We start from the raw sequence: 26,581 nt of genomic DNA, 5'->3' as shown, positions 1-26,581 counted from the left end.
ATTGTAGGTCTGAGAATTCTATTTCTTTAGATGCTGGATTCAAATGAGCATGGATCTTGGTGTGCCAACAAAGGGATGCTGGGAAGGGATCTCCAGGCTACTGGGATATTAAGGTGCCAGCTTTAACACAATGGAAAGTGAATTTTCTCTAGATTTTTCAGTCATTCTTACCTGTTCCTTGTTATATTACTTATTCCATACCCTAATGAAAACCTTAATGTAAAGTATAGAACATATGTCTTTGCTGCTTAATACGTGATTTTTGGAAAGTGAAAACATGCTGTACATATCACAAACAAATATCTGCTCAAATGCAGCCTTAAAAAATAAAGTAGGAATTACTGAAAGTGTTCATTGCGCTCTCTTTCAAAACCTGAACTACAGCCCTGCAGAGGAAAAGTCCACAAAACTCCCAGCATTGCTAGGCTGGGGCTTGTGCCATGGTGCGAGTCTGCCATCTAGTGTATGTTAATCGCAAAGCATTGTTTAAATCCCTACTAAAAGGAATCAGAGTAACAGCCGTGTTAGTCTGTATTCGCAAAAAGAAAAGGAGGACTTGTGGCACCTTAGAGACTAACCAATTTATTAGAGCATAAGCTTTCGTGAGCTACAGCTCACTTCCTCAGATGCATATCGTGGAAACTGCAGCAGGCTTTATATATACACAGAGAATATGAAACAATACCTATTCCCACCCCACTGTCCTGCTGGTAATAGCTTATCTAAAGTGATTTCCAGCACAAATCCAGGTTTTCTCACCCTCCACCCCCCCACACAAATTCACTCTCCTGCTGGTGATAGCCCATCCAAAGTGACAACTCTTTACACAATGTGCATGACAATCAAGCTGGGCTATTTCCTGCATAAATCCAGGTTCTCACATCCCCCCCACCCCCATACACACACAAACTCACTCTCCTGCTGGTAATAGCTCATCCAAACTGACCACTCTTCAAGTTAAAATCCAAGTTAAACCAGAACATCTGGGGGGGGGGGGTAGGAAAAAACAAGAGGAAACAGGCTACCTTGCATAATGACTTAGCCACTCCAAGTCTCTATTTAAGCCTAAATTAATAGTATCCAATTTGCAAATGAATTCCAATTCAGCAGTTTCTCGCTGGAGTCTGGATTTGTAGTTTTTTTGTTTTAAGATAGCGACCTTCATGTCTGTGATTGCGTGACCAGAGAGATTGAAGTGTTCTCCGACTGGTTTATGAATGTTATAATTCTTGACATCTGATTTGTGTCCATTTATTCTTTTACGTAGAGACTGTCCAGTTTGACCAATGTACATGGCAGAGGGGCATTGCTGGCACATGATGGCATATATCACATTGGTGGATGTGCAGGTGAACGAGCCTCTGATAGTGTGGCTGATGTTATTAGGCCCTGTGATGGTGTCCCCTGAATAGATATGTGGGCACAGTTGGCAACGGGCTTTGTTGCAAGGATAAGTTCCTGGGTTAGTGGTTCTGTTGTGTGGTATGTGGTTGTTGGTGAGTATTTGCTTCAGGTTGCGGGGCTGTCTGTAGGCAAGGACTGGCCTGTCTCCCAAGATTTGTGAGAGTGTTGGGTCATCCTTTAGGATAGGTTGTAGATCCTTAATAATGCGTTGGAGGGGTTTTAGTTGGGGGCTGAAGGTGACGGCTAGTGGCGTTCTGTTATTTTCTTTGTTAGGCCTGTCCTGTAGTAGGTAACTTCTGGGAACTCTTCTGGCTCTATCAATCTGTTTCTTTACTTCTGCAGGTGGGTATTGTAGTTGTAAGAAAGCTTGACAGAGATCTTGTAGGTGTTTGTCTCTGTCTGAGGGGTTGGAGCAAATGCGGTTGTATCGCAGAGCTTGGCTGTAGACGATGGATCGTGTGGTGTGGTCAGGGTGAAAGCTGGAGGCATGCAGGTAGGAATAGCGGTCAGTAGGTTTCCGGTATAGGGTGGTGTTTATGTGACCATTGTTTATTAGCACTGTAGTGTCCAGGAAGTGGATCTCTTGTGTGGACTGGACCAGGCTGAGGTTGGTGGTGGGATGGAAATTGTTGAAATCATGGTGGAATTCCTCAAGGGCTTCTTTTCCATGGGTCCAGATGATGAAGATGTCATCAATATAGCGCAAGTAGAGTAGGGGCTTTAGGGGACGAGAGCTGAGGAAGCGTTGTTCTAAATCAGCCATAAAAATGTTGGCATACTGTGGGGCCATGCGGGTACCCATAGCAGTGCCGCTGATCTGAAGGTATACATTGTCCCCAAATGTGAAGTAGTTATGGGTAAGGACAAAGTCACAAAGTTCAGCCACCAGGTTAGCCGTGACATTATCGGGGATAGTGTTCTTGACGGCTTGTAGTCCATCTTTGTGTGGAATGTTGGTGTAGAGGGCTTCTACATCCATAGTGGCCAGGATGGTGTTATCAGGAAGATCACCGATGGATTGTAGTTTCCTCAGGAAGTCAGTGGTGTCTCGAAGGTAGCTGGGAGTGCTGGTAGCGTAGGGCCTGAGGAGGGAGTCTACATAGCCAGACAATCCTGCTGTCAGGGTGCCAATGCCTGAGATGATGGGGCGCCCAGGATTTCCAGGTTTATGGATCTTGGGTAGTAGATAGAATATCCCAGGTCGGGGTTCCAGGGGTGTGTCTGTGCGGATTTGATCTTGTGCTTTTTCAGGAAGTTTCTTGAGCAAATGCTGTAGTTGCTTTTGGTAACTCTCAGTGGGATCAGAGGGTAATGGCTTGTAGAAACTCGTGTTGGAGAGCTGCCGAGCAGCCTCTTGTTCATATTCCGACCTATTCATGACGACAACAGCACCTCCTTTGTCAGCCTTTTTGATTATGATGTCAGAGTTGTTTCTGAGGCTGTGGATGGCATTGCGTTCCGCATGGCTGAGGTTATGGGGCAAGTGATGCTGCTTTTCCACAATTTCAGCCCGTGCACGTCGGCGGAAGCACTCTATGTAGAAGTCCAGTCTGCTGTTTCGACCTTCAGGAGGAGTCCACCTAGAATCCCTCTTTCTGTAGTGTTGGTTGGGAGACCTCTGTGGATTAGTATGCTGTTCAGAGGTATTTTGGAAATATTCCTTGAGTCGGAGACGTCGAAAATAGGATTCTAGGTCACCACAGAACTGTATCATGTTCGTGGGGGTGGAGGGGCAGAAGGAGAGGCCCCGAGATAGAACAGCTGCTTCTGCTGGGCTGAGAGTATAGTTGGATAGGTTAACAATATTGCTAGGTGGGTTGAGGGAACCATTGCTGTGGCCCCTTGTAGCATGTAGTAGTTTAGAAAGTTTAGTGTCCTTTTTCTTTTGTAGAGAAGCAAAGTGTGCGTTGTAAATGGCTTGTCTAGTTTTAGTAAAACAGAACGCCACTAGCCGTCACCTTCAGCCCCCAACTAAAACCCCTCCAACGCATTATTAAGGATCTACAACCTATCCTAAAGGATGACCCAACACTCTCACAAATCTTGGGAGACAGGCCAGTCCTTGCCTACAGACAGCCCCGCAACCTGAAGCAAATACTCACCAACAACCACATACCACACAACAGAACCACTAACCCAGGAACTTATCCTTGCAACAAAGCCCGTTGCCAACTGTGCCCACATATCTATTCAGGGGACACCATCACAGGGCCTAATAACATCAGCCACACTATCAGAGGCTCGTTCACCTGCACATCCACCAATGTGATATATGCCATCATGTGCCAGCAATGCCCCTCTGCCATGTACATTGGTCAAACTGGACAGTCTCTACGTAAAAGAATAAATGGACACAAATCAGATGTCAAGAATTATAACATTCATAAACCAGTCGGAGAACACTTCAATCTCTCTGGTCACGCAATCACAGACATGAAGGTTGCTATCTTAAAACAAAAAAACTACAAATCCAGACTCCAGCGAGAAACTGCTGAATTGGAATTCATTTGCAAATTGGATACTATTAATTTAGGCTTAAATAGAGACTTGGAGTGGCTAAGTCATTATGCAAGGTAGCCTGTTTCCTCTTGTTTTTTCCTACCCCCGCCCCCCAGATGTTCTGGTTTAACTTGGATTTTAACTTGAAGAGTGGTCAGTTTGGATGAGCTATTACCAGCAGGAGAGTGAGTTTGTGTGTGTATGGGGGTGGGGGGGATGTGAGAACCTGGATTTATGCAGGAAATAGCCCAGCTTGATTGTCATGCACATTGTGTAAAGAGTTGTCACTTTGGATGGGCTATCACCAGCAGGAGAGTGAATTTGTGTGGGGGGGTGGAGGGTGAGAAAACCTGGATTTGTGCTGGAAATCACTTTAGATAAGCTATTACCAGCAGGACAGTGGGGTGGGAATAGGTATTGTTTCATATTCTCTGTGTATATATAAAGCCTGCTGCAGTTTCCACGATATGCATCTGAGGAAGTGAGCTGTAGCTCACGAAAGCTTATGCTCTAATAAATTGGTTAGTCTCTAAGGTGCCACAAGTCCTCCTTTTCTTTTTACTAAAAGGAATGTTTCACTTAAACCACTCTAGTTTACTGTGGCACTTCTTTGGCACCAGGTAGGGGGTTCAGGTTCAGGGGAGCGTAGAAAGCAAAATCTAGGAGAGTAGTAATCATGTAGCATCTTAAATGGCATGACCCATCAAAAATGAGTGGACGTACTCCCCTCTAGGTGGTGCCTTATGATACCCTTGGAAGAGGATTCCTCTATGAATGAAATGCTAGTGCTTTAAAGCCAGATTTGTTGGTACCGTGATAACATTGCCCACATGCAGAGTACCATTTCTGTCTGTCTGTCTGAATACTTATGTGGCCTCAATCATCATAGCATCCATTTGGATGCGTTTTTAATACGTTCTTTTGCGAGTCACATCTGGGTCAGGTCAATGAGTAGCACGTAGTTACGAGAGTGGCAAATCATGAGTCAGGTGCACCTGTCTTAACCAGTTGTCATCAAGAAATGAGAGACGCCGGCCCCACACATCATCACACTCCCTGTCACAGAACTACAATAGAACATCACAAATAGTTCTTATGCGAAGGAGATGACTTTTTACTATTCTAGGGTGGGTGACTGTAAACCAGGGGCGGAAGGATGAGCTTGTGGCTAAAGTACAGGAATGATAGGAGATTCTGCAGTGATGGGGGCAATATAAGATCTAGGCAGAGTTTATTCCTAGCTGTGACATGGACTCACCATGAGACCAGGGGCAAGTGTCTAATCCTTTCTGTCCTTCGGTTTCCCCATCTCCAAAGTGGGGCTAACGCCACTTACCTGCCTCCCAGGGATGTTGAGAAGCTGAGGTCATTAATATTTGTAAAGTGCTTTGAGATCATCAAGTTGCTATAGATGTGGTAAGTGGTGTTACCTACTTGTTTGACAGTATGACGGCCTTTGAGGGCCAGATTTTCTGTTCTTCCAGTTCTGCACTGACCACAGAGCGGCAAAGGAGGATCTCTTGCTCCCGGCCCCCAGGCTGCTCTGTGCTGCATTGGGACGACTCTCTAGTGTAAAATAGCTGGAGCACACCATACTCTGATGATGGTCCCTCCCACTCCTGACATGATTCCATGACAGGCCTAAAGGGGATTTCGCATAGAACTACTTTCTTGGATCTGTGATGGAGGGGGATCCTTGAGTTGGGAGCACTCTCTAGTGGTCGGTTTCATCCCTTTTACCCCACAGAAGCAACGTAAAAGGACAGTGGCTTGGGCAGAGTCCAGTGTTTAGTCTGTGCGTATTTCATGGTCAAACATGAATTCTCCCCTTGAATATTCTTTTGGTGATCACAGATGCACCTGAGAAAGCTTTGTGGTTGCTTTTTGGTGAGTCTGTGAGTGTATCTACCTGAGTCATCCTAATGGCTTGGGGGGAGAAGTAAGAACATGACTTGAAAACATGTTTTTATTAGACTCCTCCTAAGGAACATGCCAAACGTTTTAGCTCAGCTGCCCTTTTACCCAGATCAGCTCTGTACCCTGCAGCCAGAAAGTGGGAATCAATCTTGCCAGCTCCTGAATGTGCTCTATAATTAACTGCCTCTGAGGATCACTGATCTGGAAGACTTTGCTGCTGTTTGTGTTTGACTGGAGAATGGAATGCTTTACATCGTGAAGCTACTAATCACAGAAAGGTAAACACAGCCAAGCGTGTACGGATAAAGTGGAAGAGAGAGCTAACGTAGTCAGCCATGCTTGAGCCATTTTTAAAGTAAATGGGAAAGATACTTTATCCCAATCAAGGAGATATACAAGCTCTCTCATCGGACCCATTTTAATAAAGACAGATTCGGTAAGTGTGCCTCCCTTTAGTCTGTGTTGCAATCCCACTGGGAAACAAACAAGCTTTGATTTATAGGCCCAGACCCATACAGCACACAACTGCCCTGCAGACATCTCTGGGAGACTGCTCAGATTTCAAGGTAAAAGAAACACATTCATCATCAGTGTGTACGCAGCCACACTGACTTTTTTCCTAGCCTTCTTCTGTTTTCACACTTGGGAGTAGAGATGCGCACAGCAAAGGCTGGAAATTCCTGAAACATGCTCCCAAGAAAAGGGTTATGGGCCTTCCTCCATTTCAGGTGCCTGCTTCCATTGGCTTCTATATTGAAAAAGATATTCCTGAAACTAGACAGACAATTTCATTAATGAAAGACTCAGTTTGACAGATTTTACTCCAAACACTTCTTAACCTGAATTTTCAGCTTGGCTCTTTTAAGGGTAGGGTTAGAATTTTCAGACATGCCAAAGAGACTTATGACAGTAAATCCCATTTTCAAATGTGACTTATGCTCTTAGGGATGGGATTCACAAAGGTTTTTAGGCACCTAATTCTCATTGATCCCAACAAGAGTTAGGCACCTAAATACCTTTGTGAATCCCACCCTTAGACACCACTTTCTATGCAATTTAGGCTCCCTAATGCCAGATTTTTAAAGATATTTAGGCCCCCACAGTGGGCTTTTCAAAAGTACGTAAGTTCCTAATTCCTGGTGGGTAGGTGCTTTTGCAGATCTCAGTAGGAGCCTATCTGCATCTTTAGGTGCCTGAATACCTTTAAAAATCTGGTCCTTAGTGCCTAAACCACTTTTAAATAGGAGATGAGGCTGTTATATCACTTAAGGCAAAATATTCAAAAGTATCTGTCTATACTTGAATTTTAATCATGTTTGAACAATGCTAATTAATACATTAATGAACGTGATTTGTAAAGTTGAATGTCCTATCTACATAAGCATGTGTTGCTAATCATATAAGCTGTGGTTAAGCATAACTAGCAACAAACGTATCCTATCTACATTGGAGCTTATCATCGTGTGTTCAAACGTTTACTAAAAATTCAAATATAGATTCCACCCAAATGGAATCTATTTTATGAGCACATCTCCTTGGCATGCACATGAAAGGCAAATGTGGAAACTGTATTTGCAGCCCGGTATTTGCATGGTCCCACTCCTGCAAAGATTTGCATGTGTGCTTAACTTGTGAGTAGACCTCATTGACATCAGTAGAACTACGCAAAGTACATAAAGGTAAGTATTTGTGAAAGTCTTTGTAAGATGGCGGCCTTGTCTGTTTTGCAGAGGCAAAATATATGCACTTGTAGTAAATAGTGGGCATATTCAAAGAGGCAGGCACAATTTTGGTCACAAACCTAAAACTTTGATTTAATGGCTAGTAAGTGAGTTGAGCGAATAAGTGATTTCTTTTTTCAGTTTGTTGGCAATGTGGTAGGTGCAGGGTACTATTTTGGGTTGAACCAAAAAATAAACTTTTTTCAGCAAATCAAAAAAACTCAAAACAAAAAGTCATTTTGAATTGAAATGTTTCATTTAAAAAATGTTGAAACAAAATGTTTTGAGTTTTTGGAATTCACTTAAATTGGCACAAAGTTTGTGTCTTTGAGTCTGCATTTTTCACCCCCCCAAAAAAGTGTTGGTCAAAAAATGTTGCCCATGCATAACTGAGAGTAGTTTTGCCTCGGTTGTGTCAGTGAAAAATCTTGTGCATTGCATGGTCACTTTTAGAATTAGGTTCTGGATGCAGGTGTGGATTTGTTAACATAGTTTTAGGCCCTCCTAATTAAAATGATCTATTTTAAGAAACTGTGCACAATCTCAAGAATTATTTAACCTGCAGCCAATAGTTTATTGCTATTATCTTCAAACCTGTTCATGAGTTGCACCTTATTTGTCTAGCACAGACAAACCATGTTGAGTGCCTTTGGGAAACCGTGCTTAAAGCCTGCACTGAGGTGCGTTGGCTACAACTGAGGTTGAACTGTGTCCAGCTCTACCCATTGCTGACACCACTCTAAATCACCATTAGATGGCAGGGTGAGACCAAATATGTCCTTTACCAATGACAGTATGGAACTCACGCTCCACAGTTACACTACAACCTCGGGAATGGAGGTTGTTTGTAACTCTGAAATGTTCGTAACTTCTGAACAAAATGTTATGGTTCTTTCAAAAGTTTACAACTGAACATTGACTTAATGCAACTTTGAAACTTTGCTATTCAGAAGAAAAATGCTGCTTTCCCTTTATTTTTTAGTAGTTTATGTTTAACCCAGTACTGTACTGTATTTGCTTTTTTTCGCTGCTGCCTGATTGTGTCCTTAGCCCTGGTCTACACTAGGAGTTGAGGTTGAATTTAACAGCGTTAAATAGATTTAACCTTGCACGCGTCCACACGACGAAGCCCTTTTTTTCAACTTAAAATCTTAAATCTCTTAAAATCGATTTCCTTACTCCATCCCTGACAAGGGGATTAGCGCTGAAATCAGCCTTGCTGGTCGAATTTGGGGTACTGTGGACACAATTAGATGGTATTGGTCTCCGGGAGTTATCCCAGAGTGCGCCATTGTGACCGATCTGGACAGCACTGGCCAGGTAGACAGGAAAAGGCCCGTGAACTTTTGAATTTCAATTTCCTGTTTGGCCAGCGTGGCAAGCTGTAGGTCACCATGCAAAGCTCATCAGCAGAGGTGACCATGATGGAGTCCCAGAATCGCAAAAGAGCTCCAGCACGGACCGAACGGGAGGTATGGGATCTGATCGCTGTATGGGGAGAGGAATCCGTGCTATAAGAACTCCGTTCCAGTTTTCGAAATGCCAAAACCTTTGTCAAAATCTCCCAGGGCATGAAGGACAGAGGCCATAACAGGGACCCGAAGCAGTGCCGTGTGAAACTTAAGGAGCTGAGGCAAGCGTACCAGAAAACCAGAGAGGCGAACGGCCACTCCGGGTCAGAGCCCAAAACATGTCACTTCTATGAGAAGCTGCATGCCATTTTAGGGGGGTTCCGCCACCACTACCCCAGCCGTGTTGTTTGACTCCTTCAATGGAGATGGAGGCAACACGGAAGCAGGTTCTGGGGATGAGGAAGATAGCTCACAGCAAGCAAGCAGAGAAACCGGTTTTCCCGACAGCCAGGAACTGTTTCTCACCCTGGACCTGGAGCCAGTACCCCCCGAACTCACCCAAGGCTGCCTCCTGGACCCGCCAGGTGGCGAAGGGACCTCTGGTGAGTGTACCTTTTAAAATACTATACATGGTTTAAAAGCAAGCGTGTTTAATGATTAATTTGCCCTGCCATTCATGGCTCTCCTGGATGTACTCCCAAAGCCTTTGCAAAAGGTTTCTGGGGAGGGCAGCCTTATTCTATCCACCATGGTAGTGGTATTCCACCACTTTACCACTCCAGGCCAGTAGCACATACTCGGGAATCATTGTAGAACAAAGCATTGCAGTGTATGTTTGCTGGCGTTCAAACAACATCTGTTCTTTATCTCTCTGTGTTATCCTCAGGAGAGTGATATCATTCATGGTCACCTGATTGAAATAGGGTGCTTTTCTTAAGGGGACATTCAGAGGTGCCCATTCCTGCTGGGCTGTTTGCCTGTGGCTGAACAGAAATGTTCCCCACTGTTAGCCACGGGGAGGGGCTAGCCATGCGCTGGGGGGAGGCAAAATGCGACCTTGGAACGAAAGCACATGTGCTATGTATGTAATGTTAACAGCAAGGTTTACCGTGAAAGAGTGTACCCACTGTTCTATAAAATGTGCCTTTTTAAATACCACTGTCCCTTTTTTTTTCTACACCAGCTGCATATGTTTTAAGGATCACAGGATCTTTTCCTTCCCAGAGGCTAGTGAAGATTAGAAGACTAAAAAAACACACTTGCGATGAAATGTTCTCTGAGCTCATGCTGTCCTCCCACACTGACAGAGCACAGACGAATGCGTGGAGGCAGACAATGTCAGAGTGCAGGAAAGCACAAAATGACTGGGAGGAGAGGTGGCGGGCTGAAGAGAGTAAGTGGCCGGCGAAAGAGAGGGCTGAAGCTGAAAGGTGGCGGCAGCGTGATGAGAGGAGGCAGGATTCAGTGCTGAGGCTGCTGGAGGATCAAACTAATATGCTCCAGCATATGGTTGAGCTGCAAGAAAGGCAGCAGGAGCACAGACTGCCACTACAGCCCCTGTGTAACCAATGGCCCTCTTCCCCAAGTTCCATAGCCTCCTCACCCAGATGCCCAAGAACGTTGGGGGGGGGCCCTCTGGCCACCCAGCCATTCCACCCCAGAGGACTGCCCAAGCAACAGAAGGCTGGCATTCAATAAGTTTTAAAGTGCTATGTGGCCTTGTCCTTCCCTCCTCCACCATCCCTCCTGGGCTACCTTGGTAGTTATCCCCCTGTTTCTGTGATGAATGAATAAAGAATGCATGAATGTGAAGCAACAATGACTTTATTGCCTCTGCAAGCGGTATTCGAAGGGAGGAGGGGAGCGTGGTTTAGCTTACAGGGAAGTAGAGTGAACCAAGGGGTGGGGGTTTTCATCAAGGAGAAACAAACAGAACTTTCACACCGTAGCCTGGCCAGTCATGAAACTGGTTTTCAAAGCTTCTCTGATGCGTACCGTGCTCTCCTGTGCTCTTCTAACCGCCCTGGTGTCTGGCTGTGCGTAACCAGCAGCCAGGCAATTTGCTTCAACCTCCCACCCTGCCATAAACGTCTCCCCCTTACTCTCACAGATATTGTGGAGCACACAGCAAGCAGTAATAACAGTGGGAATATTGGTTTCGCTGAGGTCTAAGCGAGTCAGTAAACTGCGCCAGCATGCTTTTAAACGTCCAAATTCACATTCTACCACCATTCTGCACTTGCTCAGCCTGTAGTTGAACAGCTCCTGACTACTGTCCAGGCTGCCTGTGTATGGTTTCATGAGCCATGGCATTAAGGGGTAGGCTGGGTCCCCAAGGATCACTATCGGCATTTCAACATCCCCAATGGTTATTTTCTGGTCTGGGAAGAAAGTCCCTTGCTGCAGCTGTTGAAACAGACCAGAGTTCCTGAAGATGTGAGCGTCATGTACCTTTCCCGGCCATCCCATGTTGATGTTGGTGAAACGTCCCTTGTGATCCACCAGTGCTTGCAGCACTATTGAAAAGTACCCCTTGCGATTTATGTACTCGCCGGCTTGGTGCTCCGGTGTCAAGATAGGGATATGGGTTCTGTCTATGGCCCCACCACAGTTAGGGAATCCCATTGCAGCAAAGCCATCCACTATGACCTGTACATTTCCCAGGGTCACTATCCTTGATAGCAGCAGATCGTTGATTGCGTTGGCTACTTGCATCACAGCAGCCCCCACAGTAGATTTGCCCACTCCAAATTGATTCCCGACTGACCGGTAGCTGTCTGGCGTGGCAGGCTTCCACAAGGCTATTGCTACTCGCTTGTCAACTGTGAGGGCTGCTCTCATCTTGGTATTCTTGCGCCTCAGGGCAGGGGAAAGCAAGTCACAAAGTTCCATGAAAGTGCCCTTACGCATGCGAAAGTTTTGCAGCCACTGGGAATCATCCCAGACCTGCAACACTATGTAGTTCCACCAGTCTGTGCTTGTTTCCTGAGCACAGAATCGGCGTTCCACCACATGAACCTGCCCTATTAGCACCATGATGCCCACATTGCCATGGCCCGTGCTTTGCGAGAAGTCTGTGTCCATGTCCTCATCACCGCAATGACATCGCCTACTCGCCCAGTTTCACTTTGCCAGGTTCTGGTGCTGCATATACTGCTGGATAATGTGTGTGGTGTTTAATGTGCTCCTAATTGCCAAAGTGATCTGAGCGGGCTCCATGCTTGCCGTGGTATGGCGTCTGCACAGAAAGAAGGCGTGGAACAATTGTCTGCCGTTGCCCTGACAGATGGAGGGGCAACTGACGACATGGCTTACAGGGAATTAAAATCAACAAAGCGGGTTGCTTTGAGAGAAATTGAATGGCCCCCTCAAGGATAGAACTCAAAACTGGGTTTAGCAGGCCGTTGATTTCACAGAGGGAGGGAGGGAGGAGAAAATGAATACAAAACAAATCTGGTCTAGTTCTTGTTTTAAGCCACTTCAGCTATCTTTATACATCTTGCTGGCAGCAGACCAGGCAGTACGACCACTAGCCATCATCATCTCCCGGGTGCTCGACAGAAGACGGTGCAGTATTTCTACTGGCCATCATCTTCTGCTGGCTGCAGATTAAAAGACAGTGCACTGCCGGTAGGACTCAATCACCATGAGACAAAACTTAAAAGGGAAATGACCTGGCTGAGTCACTCCCATGTTTGCCCAGGCGCCCCTAACTTCATTGAGGTTGGTAAAAGAGCACCCAGGACTACATCAACAACAGCTACCAGTCATACTGCACTGTCTGCTGCCAAAAGGCAATAAACTGTTGCTGTGTAGCAATGCAGTACCACGTCTGCCAGCATCCAGGAGACATATGGTGACGGTTAGCTGAGCGGGGGTCCATGCTTGCAGTGGTATGGCGTCTGCACAGGTAACTCAAGAAAAACGATTATCTGCCCTTGCTTTCACGGAAGGGGGGCTGACAATATGTACCCAGAACCACCTGCGACAATGTTTTAGCCCCATCAGGCACTGGGATTTCTACCCAGAATTCAAATGGGCGGCAGAGACTGCGGGAACTGTGGGATAGCCACCCACAGTGCAACGCTCTGGAAGTCGACGGTTGCCTCGGTACTGTGGACACTCTGCCGACTACATGCACTTACAGCATTTGTGTGGGGACACACACAATCGACTGTATCAAAACGCTTTCTACAAAACTGACTTTGACCTAATTTCGTAGTGTAGACATACCCTTACAGTTCCAAATGAAATGTGTGGTTGACTGGTCAATTTGTAACTCTAGTGTTTGTAACGCTAAGGTTTGTAACATTGTCACCCTGCTGCCACACCACAGATCTCAGGGGAAGGAGATGTTGCATGATACAAAGCCTGCACTGATGGGGAAATTTTAGTTTTGCTGCTGTGGATTTTTGATTCAGGCTGCAACTGTCTGTTGCAAATAATAGATAAACAGTCACTATTTAGGAAAATAGAGACCCACCTGTGTATGTAACATTGGCAGGATCCTAAGTTAAAATCTATTCACTATTGGTCAGTAGAAAAGATGTGTTTGCTGTGTTACTGAAGGTAGATATGGGCTTAAGGAAGAGAAATAAGAGGTAGGTCTAACATTTTGTCTGTTACAGATTGGGAGACGATTTGGGACTGCTACCAAGGAAGACAACGTTGTTGCAGTGTGAGTGTTGTTCCATGCCTCTCCATCTTTTGAGGGCTTCCTGAAGTGCTTGCAGACACCCACAAGTAGTACATAGGACATTTGTGTATTACAGCTTGGGAGGAGGTGGGTGAGGTTCTAATGTGCCTAGCTCCCTGGCTAAGCATATGGTGGGGGAAAGGAACAATGTTGTGTTGAGACCTAGATGGATCAAGGAGACACTTGTGAATAAGCTCACTCCTGCATCTAACTGATACTCTAAAAGGCACCCACTCAACTCTCCCTCAGGGTGCTCTGGAGTGCAGCATGTAAGGGCAGCAGGCCAGCTTCTACTGAAGGAAACAGGCATTTTGCCATTGACTTCAGTGGGAGCAGGGCTTTAGTTTCCTTCAGCAGTGTTTGAACTGAGATCTCCAGAACAGACTGTTGCCCAGTGTAGCATTTCACCAAGAACTTCCTTATAAAATTTTCTCTCATCATCTTCTGTAAGTCTGGGGCTTGCTGGAAACAGCAGGGTTGTTGGTTGGTATGGTTTTCCAGGCTGCCATGTTTCATGAGCCAATACACTGACTGACTGAGAGGTACCCTTAATGTGGAGACTGTTTATTTATTATTTTGTTTAAGTGGACTTGATTCAAAGGGCAACTATTCAGTATGCTTGAAATGGGAGGGTGGGGATGTTTTTAAAGTATGTAGCATCTTTCACAAGATTGAACATTTGAAAGCAGACAAAGCCCATGAAGTAATGTGATTATTAATCAACTGAGGCAGCAAAACAGAAATCAGCTAAGAAATAACCAAAAAATGATGAGAGGGTTTTTTTTTTATTTAGAAAGATGCTACATTTTAATTTTATTTTAAAACCCCATTAAGAGGATTGATACAATCAGAAAATGTTTGGGACAGCTTCCAAGACAGATGAAATTGTTGCAGTGTGAGTACTCTTCCATAATTTCCCATCTTTTGAAGGACTCTGAGGGCTTCCTGCTGTGCCAAACCAACTCCCAGGAAGGGTTTAGAGATGCTCCTGGGAGATGCACAAAAAGATGGTGGCGACAATGCAATATGTAGGAGGGGGAAGGTGACTTGGAAGGGAGGAGTCTATAAAAGATGGGAGCAGAATTGAGAAGGAGAGAACACCAGAAGAAATAAGAGAAGGGGCCACCTTCTTCTGACTAAATTCACACTGGACAGATTAAATGTGTGACCTAAATGCAAAGCAGAAGTCCCTTGGCACTGTGTTTTATTTACAGCAGCCAAGAAGCTGGCCCAAGTTTTCTTTTAGACCTATTCCTCATTAGGAATAAAACGACCCGCCACCAGGCACAGTGATGCTGAGAACTGTTCTGTACAGTAACACCTTTCCTACTCGACATCTACACTAGGGTTTTTCCTCCCCAAAGGAGGAAGGACATTTCCCACTGTTGCTACCACTGGTTAGCTCCCATTGGCAGTGTCAACAGTGCATGTGGCCGGTGGCATTTAAAACTGCTTAGAAAACATGGTGGTAAAAATTGCTCATGGCAGGAGGAGCCTCATCCACACTAGAGCCCCCATTACTGCTATTGGTGGTGGAGCTGCATTGGTGTTAGCAAAAAAAAAAAAAGAAAACAATTGTGCCAAGTCCATCTGAAGTAGACTCCTTACAAGGAAAATGACTTAAGACAGCCACCCCATTTTTTGAAACAGGTATTAGCCTCCATGGGGCTGTACTAGCAGCCAAACTGTTTCCAACCCTAGTAAACGCTCTCCAGAGGGGGAGTGGAGTTCTTAAGAAAAAAGGCCCAAGTCAGGGAACCTGTGCTACACGCCGATAGCACCGACCCTATTATAAAACATTTTCTCACTAACCAAGTTTCAATCGTAATGTTGAAAAGACCTCTGGGATAGGTTGGTCCTGCCTGTACTTAGACCAAGAAGCATGGCACTGGAGTGACAGGCAGACTGCTTTGAGGTTACAGTCCCTATGCAATACCTTGCAGCCCCCAAGCATCCTTTAAGTGCCGATTGCACTGAATATTTGTAACACCAATCTTCAGCTCCCCCCGGAGCTCAACTACTTGACAGCATTTTTTTTGCTCAGGGTGGCAGGGAAGCCACAAGAAATGTAGCTGCACTGGTCCACCTAGCCTGAACTCCTTGCCAAATTGCTGCACCTTGTGTTTGGCAGTTAATCTCAAGGCCCTATTCCTAGCAACACTGCTGGGCATAATGGGAGAATTGTTCCTGGAAGCAGAGAATACTGGTACAACCACTACCATAAAGAGCACTTTGTGCAGAGTAGTGTTGACAAATTAAACCACTGCAAAGACAAGGGCTACAACAAATTTCATACAAGGTCCCTAAAATTGTTTTGGTGCTTATAGCCTGATCCAAAGCCCAAAGGATCCTGAGCTCTGAGTGTGGACAGTCTCTGAACGTGGTCACTAGCTTGAATGACTAAATTGTTTTTTCCATGTGGTTATTTGCTCAGTACAATAAATGTGCTGTTGCACACAGACCATTTCTCATTCCAAGAAGCCAAAGAAAAGTGTACAAGTTCATCTCAAAGTGTAAATAACTTTTTTTAATTATTTTATTAAAAAGCCAATTCTAAAGAACAGTAAAAAAGTCTGCATCATTTGGTATTTCCTTAAAATATTTTGAACAAGTTTAAAAAAAAAAAAAAAAGACAGCAGAAAATGAATTAGCCCAATACACCTTCATGCCAAAAAAAAAGGGTAGGGAGATGATTGTAAGGTACACTTTTCCAGCTCTTCCTTTACCAGTTTAAAAATGTATAGCTATGATAGTATTAGCACATTCTTATGTAAACCATTATAGTCCAAGTAGTAGCTTAGCAGCAAACTAAAAGAAATATTAGTTTACTGTACAGTAATTACAAATACGAAATTCTAGGATGTGCTAGCACTCAAATCTGTATCTCCATTTATTGAAACAATGAGTTCAATTAATTAGTATAAAAATATAACCACCCATAAACACCGGGGGATCTGAAATCAGACACTTCTGAGTCTCCAGCAAATAAAAACAGATGAGTTCCAGTTCTGAAGGATGGTTTTGTTCAACATTGTACAGTTTCTACTTGTTATTTTACTGAATCACTTAGTAATACTGTTCTGTACACAAATATATGGTTATCAATCTAAAACATTCATTTTCATATTTAACTATGCAATAATTTAACATTTAGTTGCACTAAAAATTAGAAGTTGAGAACTGTACATTTCATAGCGGTGCAAATCAAAAGTTGATTGGCAGACCCTACACATGGGTAGCTGCTACTCAGTGTGGGGCATAGTGCGCATTTGGGGAAAGATTTCTCAGGAATTGACTGACGTCTGTGGGGGAATGTCTACAAAGCAAAATCATGTAGTATATTACTTTGAAACAAATGGCTTTCCCCACTGCAAGACCCATCCCGTGCTAGAGTTCTTTGAATGTTTTTAGTATAATGGGATAGATTCATAGCGATCAGTGACAAAGGTTTTTGTTTTGTTATTTAAAGGTAATAATACTAGGTGAGGGTGGCATTGGAATGCTGGGTTAATTAAGTTTTCATCCCAATTATAGGATTAAAAGAACAAAAAATCAAATTAATTTTTTCTCTTCCTTGATTGGTGGAACCTGGTTCATAAACAGTTTTTAGCATCTCACCTGTTTCATAATAGTTCTTGAGGCTACACTTCAAGCTGGGGCTGTTGTTGCCAGCTCAGAGCGCTACTCTCCCCGTGTACTAAAAACGGAATGTGGCTGCAGCAGTGTAAGGGACTAGCTGCCCTGAGTGCAGGCATGTTAGTCCTAACAGGTAGACAGGTGGAAGTATGTCTCCTCCAGCTGGAGACTGTACCTGCCATACAGATTTTAAGGCTTAAAGGGACTACTCTGATCAGCTAGGCTGACTTCTAGTATAATGCAGGCCAAAGAACCTCATCCACTAATTTCTGAATCAAGCCCATGATTTGTTTGAAGAATAGAATGTCTTTAAATCATGAGTGGAGGTCTTTTAAAAAGACTTTAACCAAAGTACACGAACTGAAGACATAAGCTTTAGGACAGCTGGGGCGGCAGCTGCTTTTCCACACAGAGATTGCACTACGGCCATGATCCCGGAGTGCTGCTTTTCCCAATTGTGTTAGACCAGTGCTTCTCAAAATGTGATTATGAAGTACACAGTGGTGGTCCACAGAGAGCTGTCAGGTCATACAGTGCTGACTCAGATGCATCAGTGCAAAGAGAACCCAGCCTAGGGGTCACTGTATAGTAACAGAGCCACAAAGAGGAAATTAAGGGTATGTCTCCACTGCAATATAAGCTCAGGGTTAGAAGAAATTTAGTTATCAAGCCTTGGGCTCGAGTGCATACTAGAAATTGTTGAAACCTGGGTTCCACCATGGATACTTCATGATCCAAGGCAGAGTCCAACTACCCAGACCCCAGACTTCTAACATGTGCTTGCTTTAGCCCTTTGTTCATGGTGCAGTGTGGGAATACTTGACTGGCTCAAGGAATATTTTTGCCAGATTCCTCAAGCATAAGTCCAGTGGGACTGCATCTACACTGTAAAGCAATAGGGTTTGAAGGCTGGGTCCCAGCTTGACTCAAGTTGGGACCCTGGGGTAGCATGATTTGTGTGTAGAGGGTTAGGCTCGAGTCTGAGCCAATTGCAGTGTAGACATGTCCTACGTGTCCAGTGGAGGAGATGAAATGAAGGGCAAAAGGAGACTATGATTGGCAGTGGGAAGAGAAGTGGGTTTGCTCTCAGAATATGGGTCCCACTTGTTTTAAATGATACTGCCTGTATAAAGACATAGGCAAGCAGTTCCCTCACTTTAGAAACACTAGAAATAACAGTACTTAACCTATCAAATGCAGTCACAGTGTTATGTCATAACATTTTTAGTAAGTATTCTATTAACAAAATTATTATTTAAATAAAAATCTGCAACTGAGAGATTGGATAATGTTTTCCATATAAATAAAACAGTTTCTGGAAGCTAAGTGTTGGAGGGAAAATTGCAGACATGACAGCTCCTGTATACAGTTATGATAAAAGATCCCTTTGTAGATAGCATTTGCAGAATGTGTTGCTTTGAACATACTCAATCATTACAAGCAGTAAGCCATATTTGAAGTATAAAATGGCATGATCAAATATTTTATTGCTGTTCAGTGAGATTTCAGCTGCCTTCATTACTCAGAAGTGGCCTTTTTCCCCTTCCAGCTCTTTTCTCTTTGCTCAAGTTCAGCTTGAGTGAAGGCTGCTGGTCCCCAGTTAGTAATTAAGTGAGGATTCTTAGACCCTGAAAGACATTATAATATTTGATATAAAATAGACATTTTTCCATAGGTGAAATTACTGTTTGCTACATCAGGCTAAATGGAGCACAGCTAGAGTCAGTACAACAAGCCGTGCGGTAACGAACGTCTGTTGGCTAGAGGAAGGTAACCAGTTTTTAAAAATCCATGGTTACCTTCTATATGCACTTCTTGCACAAGTTCATAATCCCATTCCATTCACCAAGTTCCTTTTTTCACAATACCTGGCACGACTTAACACAATTTACGTGTCTACTACTACAAGAAGTGCATCTGTATATGTGTCCGAAACCCACAACCACTGACTTCTGTCACCTTTGCCAAGATTTTCTCCCTTCCTTTAGGACACCAGCCATCTCTTTGTAATTATCCATGCCTGTGGCACAATTGACCAATCTCTTAGTATAATCTCTTTTGGGGGCAGGGACAATCTTTTTGTTCTGTATCTGTATAACGCCTAGCACAGAAGAGTTCTGGACCATGACTAGGGCTCCTAGGCAGTTGGGTAATAGAAATAATACTATGAGTAACAGAGGCTTTTTCCCTAGACTTATGGCTGATCTACAGCACCCCTTCCCTGTGTCTGTAGAAACCTTGGGCCAAACCCTTAGTCCCACCAAGGATTCTCGGCAGCACTAAGGCATTGCAAAACTACCTTAAGCTGCCTCCTGTCAATGGGAAATCTCCATGTGGCACAGAACAGATGTAGCTATCAGGAATGTCCCCAAGAGAAAGGGGACCTGGTTGGGTAGCCTCCATGTTCCAGCAGTCCCCAGCTAATAGAGAAGTGCTGGGGTTGCTCCAGGGCCCAGGATTGAGATGCCACTTTTTTCTATCCCTTGCACATGCACTGAATACACGCTCATTGGACTAGAGGTCTTAGACTGTCTTGGCTGAGCTTGTTAATGTAAACAAGGAAGTGGTTTATTCCATGTTTTTGCTATTTATTTCCTGTATTACCCACCCTAAATAACAAAACTAACTTGAGCTAGCCCTAGAAGTAACTTTTTCACACACATATATTGTAAACAGATTTTTAGGATTTTAAGAATGTGAACAAGTTTGAAAAGGCTCAACCTAAAAAAGCTCCCTAAGCATTATTTTTGTTTGTTTGTTTAATACATCACTGAGGATAGCGAAGTCTTAAGAGTTACCATAGTACTGAATGTCTAGCCTCTTAGCAAAATTAACAAGCCCTGGGCATTGTGCTTCCCCTCTCCTGGCTGACTGTTCAGGAGGTAGAAAAGCACTAAGACCCTTATTCTTTGAGTAGCTCAGGGCCCAATCCTGCTCCAACCAATGGCGTAGCTTTTGCTAGAGCAGGAATCTGATCAACTGAAATTTTGTTTTCACAAGAAAGGAGCTGGCAGGGAGATCAGATGGCTCTAAGGCTGTCAATGCTGACAGTACCCTTCTAATACTTCATATTGACACTGTTTACTTGGCTCCGCAGCAAAGAAATGGAGGATAACGTGAAACTGTGGTATAATCTTTGTTCTCAAAATCATTTAAAGATTTTGCACAATCCACTCCAATTTCTCAATGCACTATATGTTGAGTCAGAAAAACCACAGCCCCCAGATTCTGCAGGGTCCCTCTTTATTCAATGTGCTTATTTTAAAATGTGGTATTTGCAGGTGGCAGTGATACCTGATGAGCTAAAGGGAAAGGCTGCCCTGGATAAGTCAGGCAGGAGCTCCGAGTCCTTTCTTGGACACATCTGTTAATTTGTATTTTCTGTACTGATTACGCACCTGGTTCTATTAATCGAATTAATCCTTCATGATGAGCTACTTTATCTTTCCAGCTCTTGGTCTTGTTAGCTGCAAGTTCCAACTTCTTTTTGACTCCCTGAAACAAGATGCAGCACATTTAAAAATATTAAAAGGCTCTGGCCTATTCCAGATACAACACACAAAATATACAGGAAGATGAAACTCTCTTTCAAACCTCCCCTTTCAGAGACTGATTAACTCCCACAAAAGCCAGTTAAAACATCCTTTGTCGTCAGTTCAACTAGGACCACTCACTTTTTGAGAACAATTCTTTACCAGTCAACTCAATTAGTCTCAAGTCAGAGTCTTTAATGATCTCTCTCTTCCTAGCTAAAGCTAATAAACAGTACTCCATCCTCATCCTCCTTGACCTGTCAGCTGCCTTTGACACAGTCAACCAGGCTCATCTTGAAATTTTGTCCTCCTTTGGCTTCCATGACCCTGTCTTGCTTCTCCTCCCACCTCACTAATTGCTCTTTCAATTTGTCCTTTGCTTCTGGGGATCCTCCTCATCCTCTCCACAGGGTGTTGTCCTTGGTCTCCTTCTCTTCTCCCCTTACACCTTATCTCCGAGTAATCCTATCTGCAAACAAATTCAACTACCATCTCTGCGCCACAACTCACAGATCTGCCTCACTGCTCCAGACCTGTCTCCTCTCCAAACTGACTTCTCAGCCTCTCTCCCCCACATCTCCTCACGGATGTCGAGCTTGAACTGATGACTGAATATGGTTAAAACACATAGCTCTTAATATTCCCCCTCCCCAACCAAGAGCTCCTTGCCACCTCTTTTCTCTATCACTTTGGAGACAACAGCACCACCCTGCATGCCCACAGCCTGGACATTATCTTCAATTCACACCTCTGTCTAGGTCTTCACATCTGGGCTATGTCTAAATCTTGCTGATTATTTTTTCTGCTTAACATTGCTCTATTATGCCCTTTCCTATCCATCCATGCCACCACCTCATGTCTTGATTACTACCACATCCTTCTCTCTTGCCTGGACAAATGCAATCTTGCCCCACTCATATCCATTCAGAATGTTGCAGCAAAGATAATTTCCTAGCCTGTTATTCTGCCCACATCACCCTTCTCTGTGTACCTCCAGTGGCTCCCTGTTATCTATCGCACCAAACATAATCTGCTTGTCTTCACTTTCCAAGCCCTTCACAGCCTATCCCCAATTTGCTATCGAGCTGTCAGCACCGGCCTCTGGTCAGCCCATGATGCCAGCCAGCCTCCACTGCCTACATGCTGAATTTCAAACAAGCATCTTTGTACTTTCACCCACGCTACTCCTCACGCTGGAGAGGAGCTCCACATAAACACGTGCAAAGCCATCTTGTTATCCACCTTTGCATAATGCCTACAAAGAAACTTGACAATATGCCAAGACCACTGCTTAGCATGCTGACCACGTATACCTCGTTATGTCCTTGTACTCCCCCATATGTCTGTGTCTCCATTTATAATCCTTACATCTTATCCTTAGAGGGTAAGCTTTTTGGGGGGTGGAGGGGGGGTGTGGACCATTTTTTTGTTGTTTGTACAGTGTGCACAGCACAGTGAGGTCCTGGTTCATGACTAAAGCTCATAGGGATTACAGTGAAGTACATAACAAAATATTTTAGTCTAGCTTATAATGCTGTCAATTGGGGGAACAGAGTTTAGAAAGATATTCTGCACTAGCAGAGGTAGGGCTGAAGTGACACTTGCAGGGCGAACAATTTCCACGGAGCAAGAGGTTTCTGTTTGTGGGCTAAGACCATTACTGAATGGTCATGCCCCTGAGAGTCCATCGTACGCTAATCAGTAACTTCATAGAGTGACACACTGTGAGGAGAGTGTTCGTCTTGGGCACATGCAAGGCAGTTCAAGCATCCTGGAACGTTTGTCAGGGTATTGGGGGAACATGAACAAATTGAGAGCACCAGAATGAATGGGTGAAATGGAAGCCTAAAGACCTAGCCTTCCTTCCTCTAATCTCAGCTGGCCTTTTGAATCAATGCCAGACAATTCGTAGAGGCCCAATTTGTAAAGGAAAGGTCAGACTATGTAATCAGAAATCTGAATATTTAAAGAAACCTTGTTAAATATTTAAAATATTTGCACTAACTTTAAAAAAAGTAACAAGTAGCTTAAAGTTTAGAGTTGTTAGATTTAAATCTGGTTTTGGCAGGCTGCTAGTTGGAGTAGGAATGTGGTTTTGTTTATGGATGTACATACCTGTGCATGTGTAATCAAAGATGGCTCAAGTGTTATCAGAAAATCAAGCAACTCCCAAGGCAATGTCACACTTAGCCCTAATTATGTAAGTCTAAGAGATCCTTGGAAATTATCTGTTCAAGATATTGCACTTCTTAATTTCACTTTCCTCTCGTGAGGGGGTGCACCCATTATTTCACTCAACTTCAACCCCCCAGAACAATTCGATGTTCTGTAACATTCCCAGACACAACTGGGTATGGCTGAGGTACAATCACAATAAGGGGATCAGAACCACTTCGTCTTTGCCTCTGAATGTCCCGGCTTGCATGGTTTAATGTTAATGTGTTCCTTGCAACGCCATCAAGAAAGCAAGTTGGCCTGAGAATCAAGCCATTGTGTGTCACCCAACTATGCACAGAAAGGCCAGTTCTAGGGGTCAGAGGACAATCCAGTCCCTGTAATCATTACTTGTCATCCTCTGACTGCCGACGGGGCTCTCGATTAGTGCTAGCTGTGCTGGTGGTTCGTGCAATATCGACACTTAACCTGGGGAACTGGACTGAAGCTCTCGCATGAGAGGCAGGATGGTCCTTGTTAGCCTGGGAGTCAGGAGACATGGGTTCAATTCCCTGCTCTGTATGACACTGGGCCTCAGTTCCCCATCCATACAATGGGAATAAAAGCAGTTCCCTTTTTCACAGAGAGGATAAAATACATCAAAGATTATGAAGTCTAAGTTGTGAAGTGACGGGGCCATAACATGCACCATAGAGGCCACTGAAAAAAGCTGGAGATAACTTTTTGTCTTGGGCTGGATTCAAATGCATACACATGAATTAAAGAGGCACAGTATCCCATTACCAACCCCTAAATTTGTTTTAATTTGGCTCTCATTGAACACCTGGCATTAGGCAGATTAGGAACACAGGTGGCACAAAGTAATTTACCTCATACTGGTCAAGTGCCTGCTTCCTTTCTAGTTCAAGCTGTTCCAATTGTTGCATAGCGACTTGAAGAGCCTGTTCCTTTATGATCCTCTGGGTCTCTAACTCTTGCTTCTCTGCTTCTGTCATCAGAATGGTCTGCTGCTGCTGCAAGTGCCATTTTTCCAGGTCAGCTCTCTTTGCTGACTCTTCCTCCAGTAACCTAGAGAGGAGATTGTGATGACTACAGCACTGTATTTGAAAACTACGTCTAATCCATTATCTAGCACATGCATGCTAACACGCAAGGCGATCAAGCACATTACTTTCTGATGATTAACTTGGAAAGCACGGGAAAGGGAGGAGTTTTTACACACATTAGAACCCATACCAGTCACTCAAGAGCACAAACAACGCAATCACAAAAAATGCTGTTCAGGGAGTTATTTCAGCCTATAGTGTAACTACCCAACACTAAGAAACCACACGAAAAACGGGGAACATAAAGTTGTCACTAGCAGGGAGGATTGAAACCCACAGTAGAAAATGAAAGTGCAGCCATTTTCCATTATCAGTATGAAATTAATTCGGGATAAAATACAAGTTGATATGAAAATTGGATAATTATTGCTTTGTGAAAACATGTAATAGTAAAATAGTACACATGCAGGGCTCCATTTTCAGAAGTGACTTCACATTGTTGGTGCCAAAGTGGACACACACGAAAAGGGGCCTGATTGTCTGAAAGTGCAGAGCACCACACCTGAAAGTCAGGCCTCTTTACAGCGTCATGTTGGGAACCCAAAAACTGAGACAGCCAAAAGCATTAGTCACGTTTGAATGTTTAGGCCTTAAAGACAAGTGTCCAATACTCAAACATCCAGATCTGTTCTATACCCCCAATGTATCTACTACATTCAGCTTTGATATCTTAATAAATATCACAACAATTATTAATCACTACTATGTATTTGTAAATTCCTCGCGCTTATAGTATCTGAGAGAGCCCAGTGGATAGCAGCACCTCAATCCCTCACCTCACCCCTAAGCCTCCTCTCGGATATCCTAGAATCAGAGAAATGCAGGGCTGGAAGGGATCTCAGGAGGTCATCAAGTCCAGGCCCCTGCACTGAGGCAGGACAAAGTAAACCTAGACCATGCCTGTCAGGAATGGTTTTATCGATTTACTTCCACTGCTACCATAAGACTAAAAACCACACCTGGCTTGAAGTTTCCTTACGGTCTCTTCATCTTGACGTGCCTGTTTCTCATCCTCCAAGGCTTCCTGTAGCTCTTTATACATTTCTTCGAGTTCACATACTCTCTGCAAATACTGTTTAAGTTCAGACGATTTCTGAGCAACCTGCTCTTCCATTTGCTGTCTTACCTGACAACATAAAGTGAAGACACACCTTAGCTCAGTATCCCCATGACAGTAGTGGGCTTTTCTTTGCCCAGGATGGAGCCCTCAAGGATCTTCCATTTTCAGAGAAAGAACCTTTTCACTAAACTTGCCAAGTTTCCCACCTCAAGCAGGATTCTCACATGCAGCTCACTTCCCCAGCTCCTCTACTTGTACTCTTCCCAGGACGCTTACCTTCTCTACCCTCTGTGCTGTCCACACAGCAGGATGTCGTAGTTACACTTAGGCCTGGTCTACACCCAGAGTTGTAGCTTCATAACTAACGGTGTGGTTTCATATTGGCTTAGTTAAATAGCTACAACTTTGTGGGGATGCTCTTAGAGTGGTTTAAGCCTGGCTCAGGTCAGGCAAGTTATAGGCACAAGCTAAACGACTGGAACCAGTATTATACAGACAAAAGAGTCCACATACAATTTTAAACTAGTTCAACAGCAGTGTATAGACAACCCCTTAGTAAATTTCACACTGTGAAGTCCAGAGTGGTAGGCAGTGAAGAGTGGTGCAGGGGCAGTTGTGGGTATGGGAGTGCATGTGGGGCTGGAAAAGCAGAGAAATCAAAGGAGCAGAGAGAAAGCCACAGCAAAGGGTGTTGGCTATGCAGAGAAAGCAGAAGAACTATGGAAATCAAGGAAAGAGACAAAGACGACAACTGCCTGCCACTCCTCCAGCCATGCCAGACTAATGGGAATGCTCCACACCCCCTCTCCTTCAGATCTCTCAATCCCTCTTTTAACACATGGCCAGAGCACGGAACCAAGCACAATTGACAGAACTGCTGCACAGCTGTTCCTCTGCTGGGCTCCCCATTCTCACCATGTGTCATGCAGAGCTGGAAGCTATGGTCATTGGACAGTCTGGGAAGAAGAAAGTACTAGTTGTAGAAGGCTGTCTCACCCCTTTAGCAAGGTGAAAGGCTGAGGGAAGAGAGCAATGAAGGTAAAGCAGGAGACAAACATCTAAGTTTCCCTCCAGTCACTGTTTGAAACTTAGCTACTATGTCTTACTCTTGGCACCAAGCCATGACCCTGAACCTCATTGTTGAAGACCAGGTAGGACATGCTTCAATGCTCATTACAGTCATTCCTTAACCAGCTAAGGGGGCTTGCTTTTGACTACCATAAAGGCATTTCCTCTCCTGCAGCTATTAAGCATGCTGCTTCCACAGCTATCTCAAGCCTCTGTTGCTCCAGCAAACAAGATCATTTTCCAGAACGGAGCCCACCCCCTCCCACGTGCACGGCCATCCCATCACTGGATTAGCACAATAGCTTTATGCCCCAAGACTTTATGCAAAGAAGCATCTGAGTGACAATCAACACTTGTCCTTTATTTTCAGTGGATAACTTTAGTAATATAACCTTTTATTCAAGACAAAGCCCC

At 44.2% G+C, this 26,581-nt stretch overlaps 2 protein-coding genes across 11 annotated transcripts in view; one reads left to right on the top strand and one right to left on the bottom strand.

The window, feature by feature from the left end:
- LOC311521649 (uncharacterized protein) overlaps nt 1-26,581 on the top strand; it is a 144,954-nt gene that overhangs the window by 84,071 nt on the left and 34,302 nt on the right. For 9 of the 10 annotated variants that reach the window (XR_014711940.1, XR_014711941.1, XR_014711942.1 and 6 more), the window contains one exon: nt 13,522-13,571. The exons of the other annotated variant lie outside the window; for it this stretch is intronic. Coding sequence is in view for 5 of the 9 variants with exons in the window: in XM_084630073.1 (XP_084486199.1) it covers nt 13,522-13,571 (50 nt within the window). In the remaining 4 variants the exon portion in view is untranslated. The remainder of the gene's footprint in view (nt 1-13,521; nt 13,572-26,581) is intronic. 10 annotated transcript variants of the gene reach the window in all.
- The window catches only part of SWAP70 (switching B cell complex subunit SWAP70), a 57,225-nt gene continuing 47,099 nt past the window's right edge, over nt 16,456-26,581 (bottom strand). Inside the window, exons 9-12 of the mRNA XM_084630067.1 lie at nt 24,999-25,165; nt 23,803-24,001; nt 20,624-20,720; nt 16,456-18,853 (exon numbers count right to left, since the gene is read on the bottom strand). Coding sequence (XP_084486193.1) covers nt 18,744-18,853; nt 20,624-20,720; nt 23,803-24,001; nt 24,999-25,165 — 573 coding nt within the window. The 3' untranslated portion in view covers nt 16,456-18,743. The remainder of the gene's footprint in view (nt 18,854-20,623; nt 20,721-23,802; nt 24,002-24,998; nt 25,166-26,581) is intronic.

Source organism: Lepidochelys olivacea, assembly GCF_965140295.1.
Source record: "Lepidochelys olivacea isolate rLepOli2 genome assembly, chromosome: 6".
NCBI lineage: Eukaryota > Metazoa > Chordata > Testudines > Cheloniidae > Lepidochelys > Lepidochelys olivacea.
Note: the sequence above shows the minus strand (reverse complement) of the source record. Positions and strands in the feature narration are given on the sequence as shown.